General features: G+C 45.9%; 1 protein-coding gene across 1 annotated transcript in view; it reads left to right on the forward strand.

The window, feature by feature from the left end:
- Positions 1 to 8970, forward strand: part of LOC119464771 (filaggrin-2-like) — a 135029-nt gene extending 126059 nt beyond the window's left edge. Inside the window, exons 31-33 of the mRNA XM_049655887.1 lie at positions 3285 to 3443; positions 4037 to 4104; positions 7144 to 8970. Coding sequence (XP_049511844.1) covers positions 3285 to 3443; positions 4037 to 4104; positions 7144 to 7221 — 305 coding nt within the window. The 3' untranslated portion in view covers positions 7222 to 8970. The remainder of the gene's footprint in view (positions 1 to 3284; positions 3444 to 4036; positions 4105 to 7143) is intronic.
- Positions 8971 to 19904: the final 10934 nt, after the last annotated feature.

Below are 19904 nucleotides of genomic sequence, written 5' to 3' on the forward strand. Positions count from 1 at the left end.
GAGCTATACGGAGTAATGATAGTAGCTTTATCAGCTGTATAAACTTGGACATGCAGCAGCACCGGCAAAATGCAGAACTGTTGTCGACGGCGTCGGCGTTTTGCCCGCGTTCGTACAAAATGCGTGCGGCGTTGGTGACTGTTGCCGGAGCCTCTGATATAAATAGGCACTTGGTGCCGCAGCTAAACGTCGCCTCCCTTCCCTCCCCCTCCCCCCCCCCACGGCCTTTCGCGCGTCGGAAGAAGGCGCGTTTGCTCTGCATATATGGTGATTGTAAAGTAGGAAAGAGACGCCTACTTCTGCAGCCCTTAAGGGAGCACGGCGCAGAACGCGCGTTTGTTCTCCGCCGTGGGTTCACTCCCCGTGAAAGCGCGCGTCCCTCGCGCACTTTCACTCGCACATACAGCGTTCGGCGGCGCGCGGCGACAATTTCATCTCCATTGACGTCATACGGAACCTCACGGCGACGGCGACGACGACGGCGATGCCGACGGCAGAAATCTGCTTTGGAGTGCCCATATAATTGCTATCGCAATAAAAGAACTAATATTTTACACATCCGAGGCTTTCACCTCCTCAAACAGCGATAAGATTATTGTCACGCTGTTCAATTTCACATGCACGGCACTGACCGTTCGACATACGCACCTACCTTGACTCTTCCTAAGAAGGGGAGTCTTATCTCTTTCAGCCCCCAAACAAAAATCGCGTGTTTTCCTTAGCTCATCTGACGCATCACCAACAAACACGCGGGCATGCGCGAAGGCAACGTCATACGACTTATACAAGCCTTCGTTATTTCTCAAATAACGTACACGGCAGCGTTTCACAACTGGACGGTTGCGGAAAGAAACAAGCTCAACGCCCTCATACGCAAGGCGTACAAATGTGCGTTGGGATTTGCGCCCGGAGTGAGCACCACCAAGCTCCTAGAACTAGGCTTGCACAACACGCTCCAGGAACTCGTGGAGGCGCAACAAGTGTCCCAAATCGAGCGCCTATCCATGACCCGTCCGGGCAGGCACGTGCTCGAAAAGCTCGGCACCACATACCACACGCAGCACGGCATCAAAGTGGAAATTCCAAGAACCATGCGCGAGCAACTATACGTGCCCTCATTGCCTCGCAACATGCACCCCCAGCACCACACGGGGAGACGTAAAGCCAGGGCACAACACATGAACCAATGTTACTCCAACGACAAGGAGGCGGTCTTCACCGACGCAGTCCGTTATCGAGACAGGAAGAGTTTTGTGGAGGAAGTTACTAGCCAACGAGGAAACCACCTCACGAGCGTCACCGTGAACACGGCATATGCCGAAGCAGCAGAGGAAGCGGCCATAGCACTGGCCCTCACACAAACCAAGGCTACATACGTGATCTGCGATTCGCAAACGGCAATTCGCAATTTTGCAAATGAGCCCTCATCGAATGAGGCGTATCACATATTCAAGCGACATCCCATACACCAGGAAGAGGCCGACGTCGATAACCGAAGGCACTTGCTATGGATCCCGGCACACACTGGACTGAGCATGCCCAGCGAAGCGGCTCACCGTGTTCCTCGAGGCCTCACTCACCGAGCATCGTCGGAGGAAGAGCCCCCGCGGGGTACTGCAAACGTCTGGGCGTGGGAGGATCATTTCACCAGGTTCCACGACACACTACCAGTTACAGAGACGCGTATACCCATTCCCTCACGCTAGGTTAGACAGGGCGCAAGCAGTACACTACAGGCAATTACAAACTGATTCTTAGATAAACAAAGACTCATGCACGCCATGTATCCAGACATGTACACTACAAACAGATGCACATCCTGTGGTGAGGTTGCCAACTTAATCACATGTTATAGGAATGTCAGCACATAAAAAACAATTCGGGCAGTGCCGATACCTCCGTCTCTTACACCGCAAGCCTCCGCTAGCGTTGGAGGACCGCACTGCTCAGCTCGAACCTGACAGTACAACTCTGGGCCGTCCAGCGAGCCGAGGAAGCCGCTGCGAGACAAGGTCTCGGAACTGCGTCCGCGGCGTGTGTCCCAGACCCACTAAATATACACCGGACTCAAATCTGATTGATTTGATAATAAAGTTTACCTTCTTCTTCCTTAGGACCACGAAAAGAACAATTACCCACCAATTATAAAGTTACAAGCTGCTTGATTACATGTTTACTAGAATGCTCTACAACGTTGTCTTCGGAAAATTCTGCCGTAATGTTAATATTGCCGAAGCGGTTACCTTCATATTGGGTAAATGTGCACTACGCTGAGTAAAATAAAGACATTAAGGCTTTCAACCCATTATGGACCTAGCGGCTACACCGTGGCGTAACTAACCCCGATGTAGCGGGACCAAGCCACGTCCTCAGCGGCTGAATTTCGATGGGGGCGAAATAGAAAAACGGCCGTTTAGCGCGCATTCGGTCCCTGGTAACAAACCCCCGGGGCGCGATCAGAGATCTTTGTTCGAAACGCGTTCTGTTCAGTTGCTACCACGTCACACAGTGGCAGAATGCGAAATTCGGGACAACGTGAGACAGAGAACAGCCCATCGGTTGGCGGTGAACTCCCCGGACATTTTTGGGGACGCCAAATTGGCCACACGCTCCTGTCCCTCATTTTGCTTACGAGTACGTCTTCTACTAGGATCAGAACGCGACCAGCGATGTGAAGTTCGAGGGATCATGCGCTCGCTACGAGACAGGCTTCGCACGGAAGGTCTCGTGGATTGGATTGAATCCAAACAACGGCTGCAGCTACGGAATGGTTCACCGCTTGCCGTTCACCTGGTTCCCTCCCTCCCGTTCTCGCAAATTTTGCATACTGCCACTTTGTGGCATTGAAGCAACTGAACAGAATGCGTTTCGAACAAAGGTCTCCGATCGCGCGCCTGGTGGTGAAAATTATGCGGCAGTGCCACATTTAAGCCTTGTAATGAAATCGTGGTTTTGGCAAATAACACCCCTAAGTTTATTGTTATTGTGAGGCGGTCTAGACGCAAACCGACAGTATGAATTTCGTTGCGTCTTCGTTCAGGGCTGCGCTAGTATTTTAAACCTTGACCAACTTTAACTGGGAAACCGTGTATGAAAATGCACAAATGAAACACAAACAAAAAGAGATCCTCACAGAATGCGGAAGGAACAATTTTTTCGCCTGACTGTATTCACTGCCAGTTTCAGCAATCTAATATCACCTCTCCTACAATTCATTCAACAACCTCAGTAATCTGTGGTAAATGTGCAATTTTACATTTGTGAAATGAACATGTTACATACAGGCATGACACAAAATCACGGGACAAGCGGCACATCAAACCTCCAGTTCCATCATGCTGGCCAAACATCCAGATCCGATTCAAACAGGGGTAATCAACGAACGTCATTGAATACTGGTGTGGCTATTAGTCCAGAGATTGTAATCACCGGCTTCGGAACGGGTAAGTTGTTCTGGGCTTTTGCTGCAAGTTGTGTGAATAAATTCTGAAGCAGATGCACTCATTGTGCAAGGGGTAATTTATGTAGACGTCTGCTTAATTTGAAGAACGCTCAGTGTTACAAGAAATTTTTAGGGATAGCGTTAGGAAACATGCGTCTGAACTACACGAAATAATTCAGTCAGCATTAAATCAGTGTGTTTTATTGGAAGCTGCAGACTTAAAACAGAAACAGAACAAGGAATCTTCGTCTTATAGTAATCCCTCCTACATTACATTTATTCACTTAAACTTCAGCAACCTCTCGTAAATATGTAATTTTACGTCTGTTAAAAATGATTGTCATTTACAGGCCCAGCACGAAGTCGGTTGACAAGTGGCAATGTCAGTGGCAATGACATTTTTGACAATGTTTAATACTGATTTCAGTATTTCTTTTCTTCAAAGCAAAGGATTTGCTGCAGTTAGGGACAAACATTGAGTTTTTCAGCATTTGCCCTTTCATTTCATAAAACGCGAACAATACGATTCGATTTTAGTTTCTCTGAAAGTGGAACAGTTCACGCATGTGTTTCTTTCCTCAATTATGTTTGCAGGGATGGCTCAGCCAGTACCAGTACTGGGCGATCAGAACAGCCTGGGTAATTTCAACCAGACTCCAAACGTAAGGCACATTACTTTTATTCGGTCTTTGAAATATAAATGCTGCTAATGACCACTATGTAACCGTCATGGTGGTGTAGTGATTCGGGCATTGCGCTGGTAAGTCCAAGGGCGCGGGATTGAACCTGGGCCGGTCGGCCGCCTTTCGATGGAGGGGAAATGAAAGAACGCCCGTGTACCGAACACTGGGTGCACGTTAAAGGCCTCAGGTGGTCAAAATTGATCCGGAATACCTCACTACAGCGTGCCTCATAATTATATCGTGGTTTTTGCACCTAAAATCACATATTTTCTTTTTAAGTCGCAGTTAAGCCTGCAAGGCGGAGCATCAATTGCGATAGCAAATTATAACACAGCTATACGGAGTGAGCGTTATACCTATATCAGCCGTATAAACTTACAAACAGTTGCTTACTAACTAAATTAACAAGCATGGTGTCACTCGCCGACAAACAAACATGAACGCATCTTATTCGAGGACCGAGGAAACTCGCTGCCAAAAAGCTGGAGTAAGGAAACGTGGGGGCGCAGCAAGCGAATTGTCCTTCGGGCTGCCTCTCGCTCCAACGCGAAGGGGCGAAAAAACATCGCACACGAAGCTATCAGCACTCGGCGCACTCTGTCCACTACGAAGATCGCTTCTAAAATAGGGCCCGCGCGGCCACCCACGGTCGCGCCAACGCAGCAGTTATCGCAGTAGACGAAGGTGCGTGTGCTTGCAGTGCGTCCAGAGTTAGTTGCGCAGCAATAGTACCGAGCAGTGATCCGTTCTATTATCAACATTATCAGGAATGCTGGCGTCCACGGAGCTCAGGGCGTTCTTGAGCTTTGTGAGGTCCACCACTCAAGAATAAAATAGAAATATATCGCCCCTCAACGTACACCTCATGCACATGTCTCTGCCGGCGCCAATATTGGGAACGGCCTCGTCATCTGCTTTGTTCCTTGCCTGGCAGTGACTCGTTCTTTGTCATCCTGATGTTCATTGGGTGCTATCAAGATAGTATCGGTATATGTTTACTCTGCTGAAAACCACAGGAATTGTCACAAATAGTCCGCAAAAGCCAGCCTCTACTACCAATGGTGTGCAGTTCCTTAGGCTCCACAGACAGATTACCACTTTCCTTTCATGAAGACGGAAAGATTGGGCAGCTCTACCAAACGGTGGCACGGTAGGGACGCTTGTTGGTGTGAGGTTGCAGATCGAGCCAAATCTTGGCACATGTAAGGCTTTGACAATGATTTGAATCGCCGACGAGTTCTGCGTCGCACCGCACAGCTGGCGTGCACTTCCGTTTTCACAAGGGAAGGCAGTCGCAGTAGCGTCGAGGCTCTAGACGGTGGGTGACGCAGACTGCTCCACGCCAGGGTTAGCCTGCTGGTCATGAATTAGGGAATACGACTTCCCATAAAGCTTACATTTACAAGTAGGTGATGCTTTAGCTACCTCATATATTAATAAGCACACGCCATTAAAGAAAAATATGAGAAACTTCTAACAGTGATTAACAGCCGTTGTTAGCGTTACACGCTGACGCAAGAAGTGCAATCATATTCATATACTGTGGATGGTAAAATACCCGAACATGGCAGCAGTTAGTGGCTGATGGTTTGAGGGCCTGCGTAAAGAAAGGGTAGGTTAATCCACGAAGCAGGGCTAGTGCAGCAAAACACATCACATGTCGATGGTGAACAAGGACGCTTTCGGCAACCTGTGGCACAGAAAATATGTGATGGGTAATCTGGTGGTCTTTGTATTCGTGGGAAAGACCGCGCGGCACGTAAGCAGTAGAAATATTTATGCCCTACAGCAAAATGGAAAGTGCTGAGCAATGATAGAAATATTTGTACGGTAATGTTGAAAAGTGAAGCGTGACATCTGTGATAGAGCCTTGGCCTCATACAATACAGACAGAGGCAGCGAACGGCTACCGAACACAATATTTGGACGAAGACGCGCGTATTTCATTCAAAAGACAGATCACGCATACGAGTCAGGGTATGTGGTGCCAGTATAGTTCGCGCTGGTGAATGATCGAGAATGACCAACAATCATGCTCCACAGTGTCTCTTTTTCGAAACACCGTGTTCTTCAGAGTTGTCATTAATGTCAAGTGCATGGTAGAACCTCTCTACGACGTGGTCCAAGGAAAAGTGGAACGCACGTGTCCTCATTACATATTGGTCCCTGGCCCGTCGCAAAAAAAGGGTTGTCGGGCGGACGTCTCTCGAGTAGAGAGTATCTCTTTCGGCTGTGGCGCCTCCTGAAAAATCCATTGAAGTGTCGAGTAACGTGTTTCATGGGAATCTTACACACCAAATTTGAATTTCAATTTTTTAAGTCGCATTTGAACCGCACAAGTCTGCCAAAACTGACGAGTGAGGGGAAACAAAGCACGTCATGCGTGATACTTTTTTGCAGTAAACGCGCGATTTCGTTATCGCAAGGGCTCCTCGATGGTTAGCTCAAAACCTGATGTCAAGCATTCGCTGGTTTGCACAGTTCTATTGTGTGAGTAAAAGAAATCCGGGCACAATGCAGTGGCGACGCCCTTTGTTGCGGCGTTGAGGGCCAGAGCGTCGAGGTCGGCCACGGAAAATCGAGCACAGCGCACACGTGGTTTTGAAATATCAGACAATGCGACAGTCTAGAACGTCTTCAGGTCGCGCATTCCATGTCAAAATAGCGTTCATTGTCATTGGAAAGGGCTTACAGGCAGTGATATCAAACTTAAAATTTAGGTTGCAGCTTGTGCTGAAGCAGTGCTTTTTTGTATGTGTTAACCTGTTCCCGTCGCTGCCCTCATTTGCAACAATAAAATACAGCCTTGCGCGCGAGGTTCCTTTTCAAGAACCAGTCAGTCATCCCAATGATATACAACCGACCATGTCATGACCGCTTCATCGCACTTGCTTTGTTGCTTTTTGAGGAAATGATGGCAAATAAGTATTGTGTGCTTTGTCGTTTTGAAATACATTGTAGAGTAAATATTGAGTTGTCTCCTATACTGGGCCTACTCTCTACTATTTCTTTTTGCAGATAACCCCCCTGCCTTCTGGCCAGACGTCTTCTGGTGACCAGGCCTCACAAAATGATGTGAAAACCGCAAATCATTGACATGCATCACAATCTTTGTCCAGTAATCTGAAAATTTCAGCTGGGTCTCAACTCATTTGAAAAAAAAATACCATAGAGAAAGAATCACAATTTAAAACTCCACTTATGAGTCAACACATCAAATCATTTTTTCTTTTATTGTAATTTTCCTTTTAGCAGTTCATTGGCACAACGGCGAATTATTCTACTGCAATTGCTTAGTAGAACAGTGCAGATTTCGTCCATCTGTCTTGATTACTGTGATTTATTTTGGAAAGTGCTAGCCAGAACTATTTGTCTTAAAATGCAACCGTTACACTTCCTCCGCGTCCTATTTTTTTCGAGCTTTCCGAGCACTGAGGTATGTGATGAATAGTAGGTATCCTCTCCTTGTGATGGGAAATTGTTTACCATAGTAATGACCCGTTTTTTTTATCCCGCCTTATTGAGGAGCCCTTCACCTACCGACAGTAAAACGTTGCCGGCCCTACCTTTATCTTCGAGGCGTTTAGCCTGCTGATGCTGTAAATAAGTGTCCGTTAGTTTAGGTCAATGTTTATTCAGTGCGCTACTAGAACTAAAGTTAGCTGCGCCTTCTTCTACTAGCTTGGATTGGACTAACTTAGAAAAGAGGCTTTCTATATCGCGGATCAGTACAACCAGCAGGCTAAATGCTATGTGACCCAAAAGTTCAACATGGTATCGTAGAGTGCGGGCTACATGACGCCGTAAAAGTGGAACACAGGGTAACAAGGCATTGACCAGGCCGGCAGGTATGATAACTCAAGATTAAGGGTGTGCCGGAACTCAAAACAATGTCTTAATCCAAACACGGCGGTGCAGTGCTGGCAGTATATATGGATGTACGCCTTTATTAGAAGAGACTAAGACTTGCGCATCGCCACCACGACAAGACAACGCGTGAAATCCTGTAAAAATTTTACATGGAAAAAGAAAATTCCCACAGCGTCAGCTAGCCGTGATTGGTATTTCATGAAAAAGAAATTGCCTAGTTGCAAAGCAACCTTTTTGATAATAGAGTACTTCAGGTGTCTCGCGGTTATCTGCTTTTAGCCTTTTAGAGCAAGGTGACGAAGTTCGGGCACAGCAGCAGAAGCAATCGCCCATCATAACAAAAAAACATGGTAATTTTCTGCTAGTATCAAAGGTCGCAAAGCGTGAAGACAGGGCGCCTGGTAAACATAGTGGGTGAATTTGTGAAGATTTAAACATATAAGAAAGTACTTGCAAACAGCCAATCCGGCAAAATCAAGGAAGTGATCCTGTCATAAAAAGAACATAAGTTATTTATGCACGTTAAACAGCCGTAATTTTCCGCATCCCTTAATTTTGTAGGAAAGGTTAAACGAGTGATTGGGAGAATGCAGCCACAAGGCTCAGAAACTTGTCCGATGGTTTAGATATGTTATGCTGTGGTTCTCTAGAACTCGGAAGGTACACTCGTTTTAGGAAAAAGCAACTCTGGCATACTAAAAATATTCATGAAAGAAGAACATATATACTTTCTAGCTCAGAATTGCATCAGCACACCATTGAAATCCTTGCTTCTTAAAGAACTAGAATATTTACAAGTGGCTGGATAATTGTTTCTCATTACCTGTACTGCGACGGTCAGTGTTTGGTTGTGGTTTTGTGAGGTTTTGACAATGTTTTTTTTTCGGGATCTTTGCCCAGGAGGTGCATACATATATCCTTCTAAGACACAGGCCTAAAGTGTAGAAAACACTTGATTGCTAAATAAAGTTTCATTGTTCGAAGTACGCGTGATGCGTCGGCTGTTCCTTCTTGTGTTGGAAGCGTGCTGCACCCTACAACACCTTACGCAAGTGGCAAAATCGCCGGGCACTGTTGGAGCATAACGAAGTTCGCAGGGTAGGTCCGGTCAAGGATGGTAATTCTTGCCGTGCAGATTTCAGTAGGCGTTGTCAGGTGCACTCCAGCGGTCCGGATTTGGGCGCATTCCCATGTAGTCTTGATTTTTCCTTTAATTTGGCGGAGAAGAATTCACTCATGACGAAGTAGTCGGCTCCTGTAACCACTAAAGTGGTGACTTCATGGCCGTCAGAAGCATGTCAACGTCGGTGGTTCTTTCTTTTGCGTTACTATTAGGTTGCAGCGTCCTATCACGGCGGCGTTGCATTCTGCTGTTACGTTTTTTGGTCAGATCTTGAGTAAGCGACGTAGTCTTGGCTTCGAGGCTTCGTCTTGATGGCGGTGTGTCGTTGCTACGTCGTCGAGTAGGCTGTTGAAGCTTCGTCATCTTTGGCATTCCGGCATACTATAGCAACCGCACCTCCATAGGTTTCTGCTTTCAGTTCACAGCGTTGGGGCTACGGGACCGGCCACAGGATGGGCCAGGGTACTGTCGGCATTGCAGCGACACGTAGCGACCAGGTTGACGGAGAAGACGATGGTCGTCGAGGGCTCTACTGAGTGGCAGCGAGGTAGTTAGGGATATGACGAGGCCGTTCAGCTTCCTGCGGGCACGGTGCCTTCACAGCAACCCTCGTAATCGCAAGTCCCGGTATGGGCATCGGCGCTAGACATGACCACAGTGATAGCAGAGTGGTCGTTGGTCTGGAGAGAGCCATGCATCTGTCTTCCTTAGGTAATTGCACTGGGCGACGGGCGGGAGAGCTGGGGGCGGTGGCGGACGACGGAATATCGGCGTTACGGGGCCCTGGTGCAGGCGAGGACGGCGACCTTTAAGGCGAGCGATGGCGGCGTAGGTCATCGCTTCGGGATGTGGTGGCAGCGATGCCGGAACGTCTGTTTGTTCCAGTGACCACTCAAGCTTTTCTTTGACTTTGTCAGCGATTTAGGTCACCTGGGGTAGCCATCTTGGGCAGCTTCTGCATTTCTTATTTCTGTTATTGTCTCGCGCGGGCATTCGGCCCCTAGCGCTTGAGCTTCGGCGTAGCTTGTTGCCAGTGCACGGCGATTGTATTACCTCGTGCGCATTTCAAGCGTCTTCTCGATTGTTGTGGCCTCCAAAACAAACTCGGCGACAGTGCGACAGTCTTTGGTGGGTTGCGTATCAATCCGGCAAGTAGCTGTCCTTTCACGTCCCGCATCAGGAACCGTACTTTCTTTTCTTCAAACATGTCGCGGTCGGCAGGCGGAAGAGGCGAGTCATCTGCTCCGCGAAGATCGCGATGTTCTCATTCGGTAGCTGCACCCGGGTTTCCAGGAGAACTTCGGCCCTTTTCTCGTGTACGATACTCGTGAACATCTTCAAGAAGTCCTCACGAAATAAGTTCCATGTCTGTCTGTTCTCGACCGAGGTCAGAGCAGCGTCATCCACAGAAAGATAGACGTGGCGCCACTGTCCTCGCTGCTCCAGCTGTTGAACGTCGCGATCCTCTCGCATGTGTCCAGATAAGTTTCAGAATCTTCAAATGATCCACGGAAGGTTGGTGGCTCCCTGGGCTGTCGAAGTACGATGGCTACTGACTATGCCGAGTGCGGCATAGTGGCTCCCGACTTAGTATTGGTTTTCCTACCCAGACAAGATCAAACATCCCGTGGATGGCCTGTAACGATCCAAGCGACCTAACTTTTTATGGGAAACACTGAGGACGTCCACAGCAGCATGCCCACCATGAATGCCCACCATGACCCACACGGGCTAAACCGTACGGCATGAACTGTAATAATGGACGTGGACGCAGCAGCAGATCTTGCAAGATTACTTTATCGAACGAAATACACGTATTTAAGTGAGACTTGATGACTTGCTTATTGGTACACGTGCGAAGTATTTATAAAAAGAACATGCACAGTTGTTGGACTATTCTGTCAATTCACTTTCTCTTGCGCTATGTACAGTGGACGCCGCAGGGACGAAACGGACACTAGATATGAAGCGGACATGAAGTGACACACGAGATCACACGAGAGTGCACACCAACTAGCCCAATTCATAGCTCTTATATCTGTCAATTGAAGTCGTTATCATCAAAGGCACATACCTTAACTTTTCGGGGAGACACCGAGACAAGACTTGAAGCAACAGCCGCAGAATGCCTACATATGAAAAGAAAAGGAGAAACAGTAAGAAACATAAGGAAGGAAATAGCGCCATTTCTTACTGCAGTCTGGAATCGCAAAGAACTCGTAGACGACATGCAGCAGCAGATAAGGCAAACAGGGCTAACAACGTGTTCAAAGGGGTTTGTTGGTTCAGACTCAGACTCTGTATTTTCTAAAGTGCTAACAAGTCGTTGGAGTGAAAAGAGAAAACGACACAATGGGAAGCAATGAAATAAAACAAGCTGTAGAAGAGAGCGTAAGCAGTCTATGGATCATGGCGAAGCCAGAAAGTTCGGAGAACACCGAGAGATACTACTTAGAAAAAGTACAGGGAAAGGAAAATGGTGGCGAGTGAGCTAGTGGAACAAAAGTATAAGCGTACGAGTGAACGTTGGGTTCATAACATTCGCAAAAGATGCGCACCGAAAAATTTCGGCACCATGTAATAACCCTCGCAGCTCCACGTAAAAATTAGCAAATGCTATAAGGGATGAAGACTGTAAAATTATTGAAGGAGATGACGTGCTACGATTATCATAGATTCTATTACTGATATATTCGGCAAAAAAGTCTAGTCTAGACTACAACTTGATCCAGCAACAGCGAAGCCTGACAGGTCAAAATTAAGCCCACAAAATTTTTACATGGTAAAAGCAGCAGAAAATGTCCCTAATAACATGACTTGAGGGCCGGCTGAAATCCAGACACAGCTAATAAAACAGATGGGTCCAAAGAGCAAGGCACTGCTCACTAATGCCGTGGAGCAAGTCATTAAAACGCAGAAAATTTGATTTCGGTGGCGTGATAGCAGGATAAACTACGGCCAAGGTGATAAGGATAAGACGAGGTGCAGGCTGGTTACTGTATCATCGGTGATAGGTAGAATGATAAGTGATTAAATTATAGCTGTCAAAGTGGGAGATGAAAAGTGATACACTGGGCGAACTATAGAATAGGTTCAGATTACGACGGCGTATAGAGGATAATATCTTTGTACTAACCCAGTGCAAAGAGATTTCAATAGCATAGATTACACATTTATGGTGGTAAACAAAACGTAGCATGTCTTTACATTAAGAAGCTTACGGCTATGTAGACAGGAAATTGTTATGGAATTTTCTCAAGCACGAGGGCATAGACAACAATTTCGTGGAGCTGCCCAGGGAGATATATAGGGACTACCGAGTACAATGCCTATCGGAAGGCCGGCAGTGCAAAGAAGTTGTGGAAACTCACCGACGACTGCGCAAGAACGTCCTCCGTCTCCATACCAGGCTTTATGGTAAGTGCATAGAAAGACAACTGCAAAACAGCGAAATACGTTTCAGTATATTTTGCATCTGTATCAAGCAAAATGTGCAACAGAAGGTCCCTTGGCTCATGTACGCGGGCGGCATAGTGCGACATCAGACAATGCAAGGGAATTACAGAGTAACGATGGTACGTGCTGGAGCAGAGGAGGACAAAAGAGGACACGACACGAGGCGTTTAGAGAGACGTCGTTCCAAATTTACATAAAATTTCGCATCAGCTGAAAAAGCTGACAGGACGGTCGGACGTCGGAGTAGTGTTTTCGGCGCCGTACAAGCTAGAAACTATTTGTAAGGCCAGCAATGTTCCCCAAGATAAGAGGTACGCTTTCGCAAAGCGGCATAGACCATGATTTGTAAATTGCAAGGAATCAGTAGCATACGAAATACCTCTTTCCTGTAGTAAACAGTACATCGGGCTGACAAGCGGTTGCTTAAATGACATGTTCAGAGCATTCTAACAATGTTAAGAAAGGACGCGATGGGTGGCTAGCACTATATTGGAGCACGTGTGGATGGGAAACAGTTTTCCAAATTACCACGGTGTTATCGCCACACACAGGTAAACTGACAAGAGTAATTACTGAAGCAGCGACGATTGCAACCTTAGGCACGGATTGCTTCAGCCCTCCGTCCATGCCATTGACCGAGAATAAATTGTCATCTTTAATTTCCCAGCGTCTGTACTTGATAGAGTGACCGCGTTTGGGCATTAAGTGAATCGAAAGGAAAGGAAGAAAAACCACATAAGCAGGCATTTCACTGGCTGTGGCATAGAGGTGTCGCGAATGTATATATTTGTACCACGGTTTTAAAATAAACCAATTTTTGAAATTTAGCGCTCGTGTTGCGTCCTCCTCTGTTCTCGTCGTCTTCTCCAACGCTTTACATCGTTACACTGTAACATGAACAATGCCGAATAGGAGCACTGGAGTTAGACATTAAGTGGCAGAAAATAGGTGGTAATTCAGCGACGAAGCTCAACCTTAGGTTTAGCACAGAGAAATTGAGAATTGTTATCTTTAATGAAGAGAAGAGTAATGACGTGATATCAATTTAAGAAGAAGTCATGCCCATAGTCAAGCAATATATTTACGCGGGCGCATGCATAAACGAAGGAAACGCCTGCTCAAGCGTCCACCAAGATGATCTAAATATGAAAGGAAAGCGGCCTTCAGCATTAGGGAAAGATCGAGCACTTTGGGGCTACAATAAATATAAGAGGGTGCGAGGAATTGATAACAGTGTAATGCTGCAGGAGCTAACGTTCCCAAATGCAATTCAGAGCTTGAAAAGGGAATCTTGTCGGGGCTGGAGAATAACCAGGTGTCGGTGGGCGGACTGGCTTTAAGGGTCTCCGGTAAAACCGTAAATGACGCCGCGCAAGATGATATGGGTTGGGATCTTTTAAAGTCAGAGTAGCGCGAGGCGAAATTAGTTTTGAAGAAAGACTAAAAGCATGGATAACAGAAATGGATCGGTTAAAGGGCACAAATCTCTGTACTTCGGAAGCATGAACATGTAATTTACGAAGAAGTCAGGAATGTTCGGAACAAGTAAAGGTTAATGGAAAGTGTAAATAGACTACCAAGTGTTTTAAATCAAAAAGTGAGAAAAAAGGAGACGCCAAATTTAATACAGAGTATGGGAACAAAATAGACCTTTTGGATTTACAAAAAAGGAATGAAAAATAAAAAAACAAGAGTAAAAACCTGTATCATCACGAAAAGGAGAGTGCTCTGCTATTTCAGGCCGGAGCTGGTTCCCTGAGGACAAAAAGTTGTCGCAGTTTCACCCTAAAGGCGAAGAATCAATTGCGATGGCAAATTTGTAGAGAGCTATACGGAATAAGGATAGTAGTTTTATCAGCTGTACAAACTTGGACATGCAGCAGCACCGGCAACACAAAGAACTGTTGTCGACGCCATCGGCGTTTTGCCCGCGTTCGCACAAAACGCGCGCGGCATGGTGACTGTTGCAGGAGCCTCTGGGGGCGGCTCGGAGGTTTTAGACGAGATCAGAACGGGACACTGATGATGATAAGTGGTTCTTGAGGGAAAGGGAAAGGTTGACGCTATCTTCTGCAGCCCTTGAGGGAGCACGGCTCAGCGCCACTCGTCGAGCAGCGTCGGAAGTCTTTGCCACCTTCTCGCCTCACAACGTTTTAACACGAAAGTGTTTTATGCCGGGGTCCACCAAGACTTCACTGACGTATTTCCGTCACGGAAATACGTCATAGAACATAATACAAAGAAAGAAACCAGAAGAAAAAGTTCCACAAACATGCAAAATTTGGAAATCGAACCCACGAGCTCTCGGTCCGCGACGATAGATCGCCGAGCGTTTAACCCATTGCGCCACAAACGCATTTGCAGAGAGCTACACAGACGCGCCTTATATATCTAACACTCCTCCGTGTAACCGCGCTCTTGCTCGGGGCGGTGCCGCCGCCTACGAGCAGAAAAGAGAAGTACTGCATTATGACACTAACGCGCACCGACAGTGAACGCTTCGGTGGTCTCCGCACTACGACGCCTCGATGCCAGCAATCGAAGGGACGCTGGCATCAAGAAGCACTACCAACGCCACCTAGGTGGCGTTGGTAGTGGCGTTCACCGTACTCAGCACAGCGGAGCGTGGCCTCCGCAATTAGCTCTGAAAATGTTTCTGAAGTTGATCGCGGAGGCTGCAATTACGACGCGCTGTACGCGCTGATTTGACTCGGTGACGATTCAGTTACGTGCTTTGTCTTGCGCGTTGTATTAGTGTGTCAGTTACGTGCTTCGTCTTTCGCGTTGTGCTAGCGTGTGCAGCGTAGTGCAGCTTCCATATGCACGACGGTTGCTCATGGTCATCGACGTTGGTAGTCGTGATGGAGGAGACGTGCCACCAGGCGTCAGCGTGGGTGCATCAACGCCTAAGGGCGCTTTAGCCACAAAACACCAATAGACATTATATATCAATGTGCAATAAACATTACACTACTTCTGTGAAGACACGTTTCACTTTCGTGTTCTATACCGATTCCTATATAAGAGGGATCAACCACATTTTTTTATATAAATAGGCATTTTGTACCGCAGCTAAACGTCGCCACCCTCTCCCCCCCTCCCCCCACGGCCTTTCGCGTGGCTGAAGAAGTCGCGTCTGCTCTACATATATGGTGATTGTAAAGGAGGAAAGAGACGCTTAATTCTGCAGCCTTTAAGGGAGCACGGCGCCAAATGCGCATTTGTTCTCCGCCTTGCGTTCACTCCCCGTGAAAGCGCGCGTCCCTCGCGTCCTTTCACTCGCACATACAGCGTTCGGCGGCGCGCGGCGATGATTTCATCTCCATTGACGTCATATGCAACCTCACGGCGACGGCGACGGCGACGCCGACGGCAGAAATCTGCTTTGGAGTGTCCATATAATTGCTATCGCAATAAAACACACATGAGAGATGTCAATGAAATATTCACCTAAGTGGGAACCGTAGGGAATATCCACCTTCCAAGAGCATTCGGATGCAAAGATAGAAGCACGAGCTGGTCAGCAGTAGAGATAATTAAGAAACGATTAGAGTACTGGCGTGAAAAAGGAGGGAAGGGATTGATAGAACAGGGGTCATTGCAAGCGTTTGTAAAGGTAGAATAAAGTGACAAAGATTTTAAATACGGAATTTAGGATCGAGTTTGTATTGGCAAGAGGCGAATTGAAAATGTTGTATTAAAAGCTGAATAAGTCAATCTGGGCAGATTACTCTTTGTCTCCCCCGTTTCAAGCTGGATGCCAATAAACGTCATTATTATTATTCTCTTCATCATGATAATCGTTCACGCGTTCGAGGCACGCTACACTTTAGAACACTTAAGTCCTCACTGAATTATTTAGGCATTGGACGCACCATGTGGCTAACAAGTAATTTGTTACTCTAACGCAATGCTGAAACACTTTATGCTAACTTCAGCGCAGATTCTGTTATTTGTCGGCGCGACCAAGATTGACAGCTAGAGAAGCACGAAGAGTTTGCTGAACACATTTTGATGGGCGAGGTAGTTCCGCGTGCTAAAACAACAAAATAGGAAAGACAAGGACACGATAAAGAATAGTCCGCGGCTTCCCGTGCTTCACTCAAGATATCGAGCTAATAGGATATTTTGATTTTGTTTGATTACCTTGCAGAATTCATTTTCTGACACTTTTCTTCCCCCTAAAGAAAAATCTATTTTTTACTGTTTCAGCCCGCGAATTTTGCACTTGCATAATTTTCTGAGCGGCTGCTGTGACGTAACAACATGCCTAACTCTGCGGACTTTCACTGGCATGGATATGATGCCCATTAGACCCTTAAACTTGCTGTCGAATGTCCATTCGACCCTTTCTTAAACGCATTTGAGTAGCGCATATAAGAATAGCTATGTAAGTGTGCGATTGTGTTTTCACTACCGATGCCTTCGGAACTCCACGTAGATTTTGGGGCAACACTATAGGTGGTGGGCATGGCTGATGTGCCCTCCAGCTTATTCTACACACGTGCAATGAAACACGGGAACTAAGCTTAAAAACGACCTAATCACATTTGTTTTATATTCGTTCAATTGCGCCTGTGTTCATGCTCTGTCGATCCTTGTAGTGAGTACACGCGCTCAATGGGAGACCATTGGGCCCATTTATAATATAGGGCTGACAGTAAAACACATAGCACTGGTAAAAGAGGTGTAGGGAACTCAGTTGTGGTTAGACAATGTGTTATCTAACAACCATGCTGTTTGAAAGGTACAACGTTTTTCTAATTGCTGCTAGAAAGGAGGCATACATTACTACGCCATTCTAACTTAAGGCCTACCTCAATCTCATTATAAATGATGCGTAAAAAACGCAGAAGAAATGTAATTATAAAACACTTTCGAAGTCTGCCTATCATAACAAAAGAATACTTCGAAATTTATGAACCATTTTAGGCCCCCACTGCAGTATCGGTTTGTGTCAATAGCAGCTTAGGCAATGTCATTAGACAAATATTGTGCCATTAGGCCCCCTAAAAGTGTCATGAGTAGGTAAATAAATAAAAAATTCACAGTCATTTCTAGCTTGGCGTCAAATCTTGAGCTCTAGTTCTAACTCCAAGGCGTGAACAATGCGTTGCTCAAGTGTCGCCATATACTTAGTGAAACTCAGTACGTAAGTTAATGAAAAGACCAAAATTAAATGACACTTGGCACTATCTCAGCGCATTACGCAAGAGTTCTTATTTTCGCGAAATATAAAAAGCCTGTATCGGTTAGCTAACAAAGCACGCAGGAGAAACCAACAACAAATCTCGTATCACCCATTAAATTTAGAAAAAGCAAAGGTTCAGTAATTATTTACAACGCGTTTAGTTAAGCCAGGAACGTAAATGTTATGTAGCACATTGCATTTGCTATTTACACTATTTTCCTTCAAACGGAGTTTCTTGCCTTGTACAGTCGTTTCAGGGCTCTTGGAAACATTGCATATAATGGCAATACGATGCTCTGGAACACTCGAATACGTAACTTTTTACAAATGTAGTAAAACACTACACAGGTTATAAATACGTATTGTTCATCACTCGCAACATGCTTCGTACTTGAACGAAATGTAACCAAAGTGACTCTCATAGTTCGCCGAGGGAACCGGAAAAAAGCAACTACACGCCTTGTAAAATGTATAAAAAAATTGGCAGGAGACTCATATTTGGCAATTATTTTCAATGCCCATCATTACCCTCCAGATTTGAAATTTGCAATAGATGTCACACAGTGTTGCTCCCGTTGTCTCGAAATAAAAAAAAAATCTCTGTCGTTGTGGTTCTCGCAGGGAAGCATGGAAACTTTGCAAGCATTTCAATTAAAGCTCTTAAACGATGCAAAAACGTGGGCTACGGAATTTATGCTTAACAATTAATTAGCGCAATCACTTTGAACTTATCTGCATATCGCCCGTAATATTCGCCCCATTCATTCAAAATATCCAGCTCATGATTGCTCTAGTCTGATTTTTTCATAAAACAGTAAAAACAGGCAAATAACTGTTTTCAGCGCTTCTCGGCCCACTGACAACTGCGCTGTGAAATTCTTCCGGGCCGGGTGCTCAAACCCGTGGCCAATGCTTTTCCGGGGCGGTCACTCGCCATCTGAGCTAACCAAACCACAGTTCAATCGCAGAGCGCGGCCGAATAAAGGAACAACTGGAAGGGCAGGGAGACCGAACCTATTGCTTCGGAAGCCCGTACGGTATAGAAAGAATAATGAAGAAATATTCGACATTCACATGACAATACCCAAAGCTACAAAGGAAGCTGATACGTGGTTTCCTTTGTATTTCTCGATATTGCAGGTAAATGCAAACTCGCCTTTCATTATTATTCGTCCCCTCTGCAGGCTTTCGCAAAGCTGATTTGTAATGCTCTGTGGTAAGTGCAGTAAATCTGTAAATTTGACAGACAGACAGACAGACAGACAAGAAACTGTATTTTGTCGTAAGGGACTACTTTGTCGCAGTCGCGAAAAATGAACTTATTACATAAAGATCGAGATGATTGATGCTCACGCCAGACATGAAGCGCCTCATTAGCCCAACGACTCAGTTATGCTAGAAAAAATATTGTGTTTCTCTTGTGTTACACAGGTTTATTATGATTTCTTCCTCTCATGCGCCTCACTGAATTAGGACAACATACCTTGTTGGAGTTTAAGCTTCTCACAAAACAAGTGCCATATATATATATATATATATATATATATATATATATATATATATATATATATATATATGGCACTTGTTTTGTTGAGATGGCCATTGAAAGTACACAAGGATAAATGACGACCGCCTCCTCTTGATAAAACATATAGGGTGCTTGATGGTGGTCTTGTACCTTTGCTTCATCGCATTTCAATTACTGATCGCCTTTGACGAAGATAGGTCCTCCTATCGAAACGTTGGCCAGCCTTTCTGAGGCACCTTATCTCTGTTTATAAGCCTTATTCCTCGTGTGCTACTCCATTAGTCAGCCATCTTTTTGATTTTTGATCATGCAATATGTAATATGTGCTTAATGTGCAAGCGTTTTAGGTAAAGCTTCTCATGGAGAACAACTTCTAGACCTGGCAGTTCAAATCGCGAAAAATAACACATTGGAAGGCTGTGAAATTTGGCCATAATAACCTTTCTCAATCAAAGAACTTCAGCGGAAGCTCACACGCTGATATTGCCGGCTAATGAATGGCAGTCGAGGAAGGATGGCCGAAAGGTGCTTTTCGTGGTCACAGCATCAGGGCGCTATAACGTAAAGCTATTCCAAACTTTTCTATTCCAATTCTGCAATCAGCCCACCAC

Source organism: Dermacentor silvarum, chromosome 9 (assembly GCF_013339745.2).
Source record: "Dermacentor silvarum isolate Dsil-2018 chromosome 9, BIME_Dsil_1.4, whole genome shotgun sequence".
NCBI lineage: Eukaryota > Metazoa > Arthropoda > Arachnida > Ixodida > Ixodidae > Dermacentor > Dermacentor silvarum.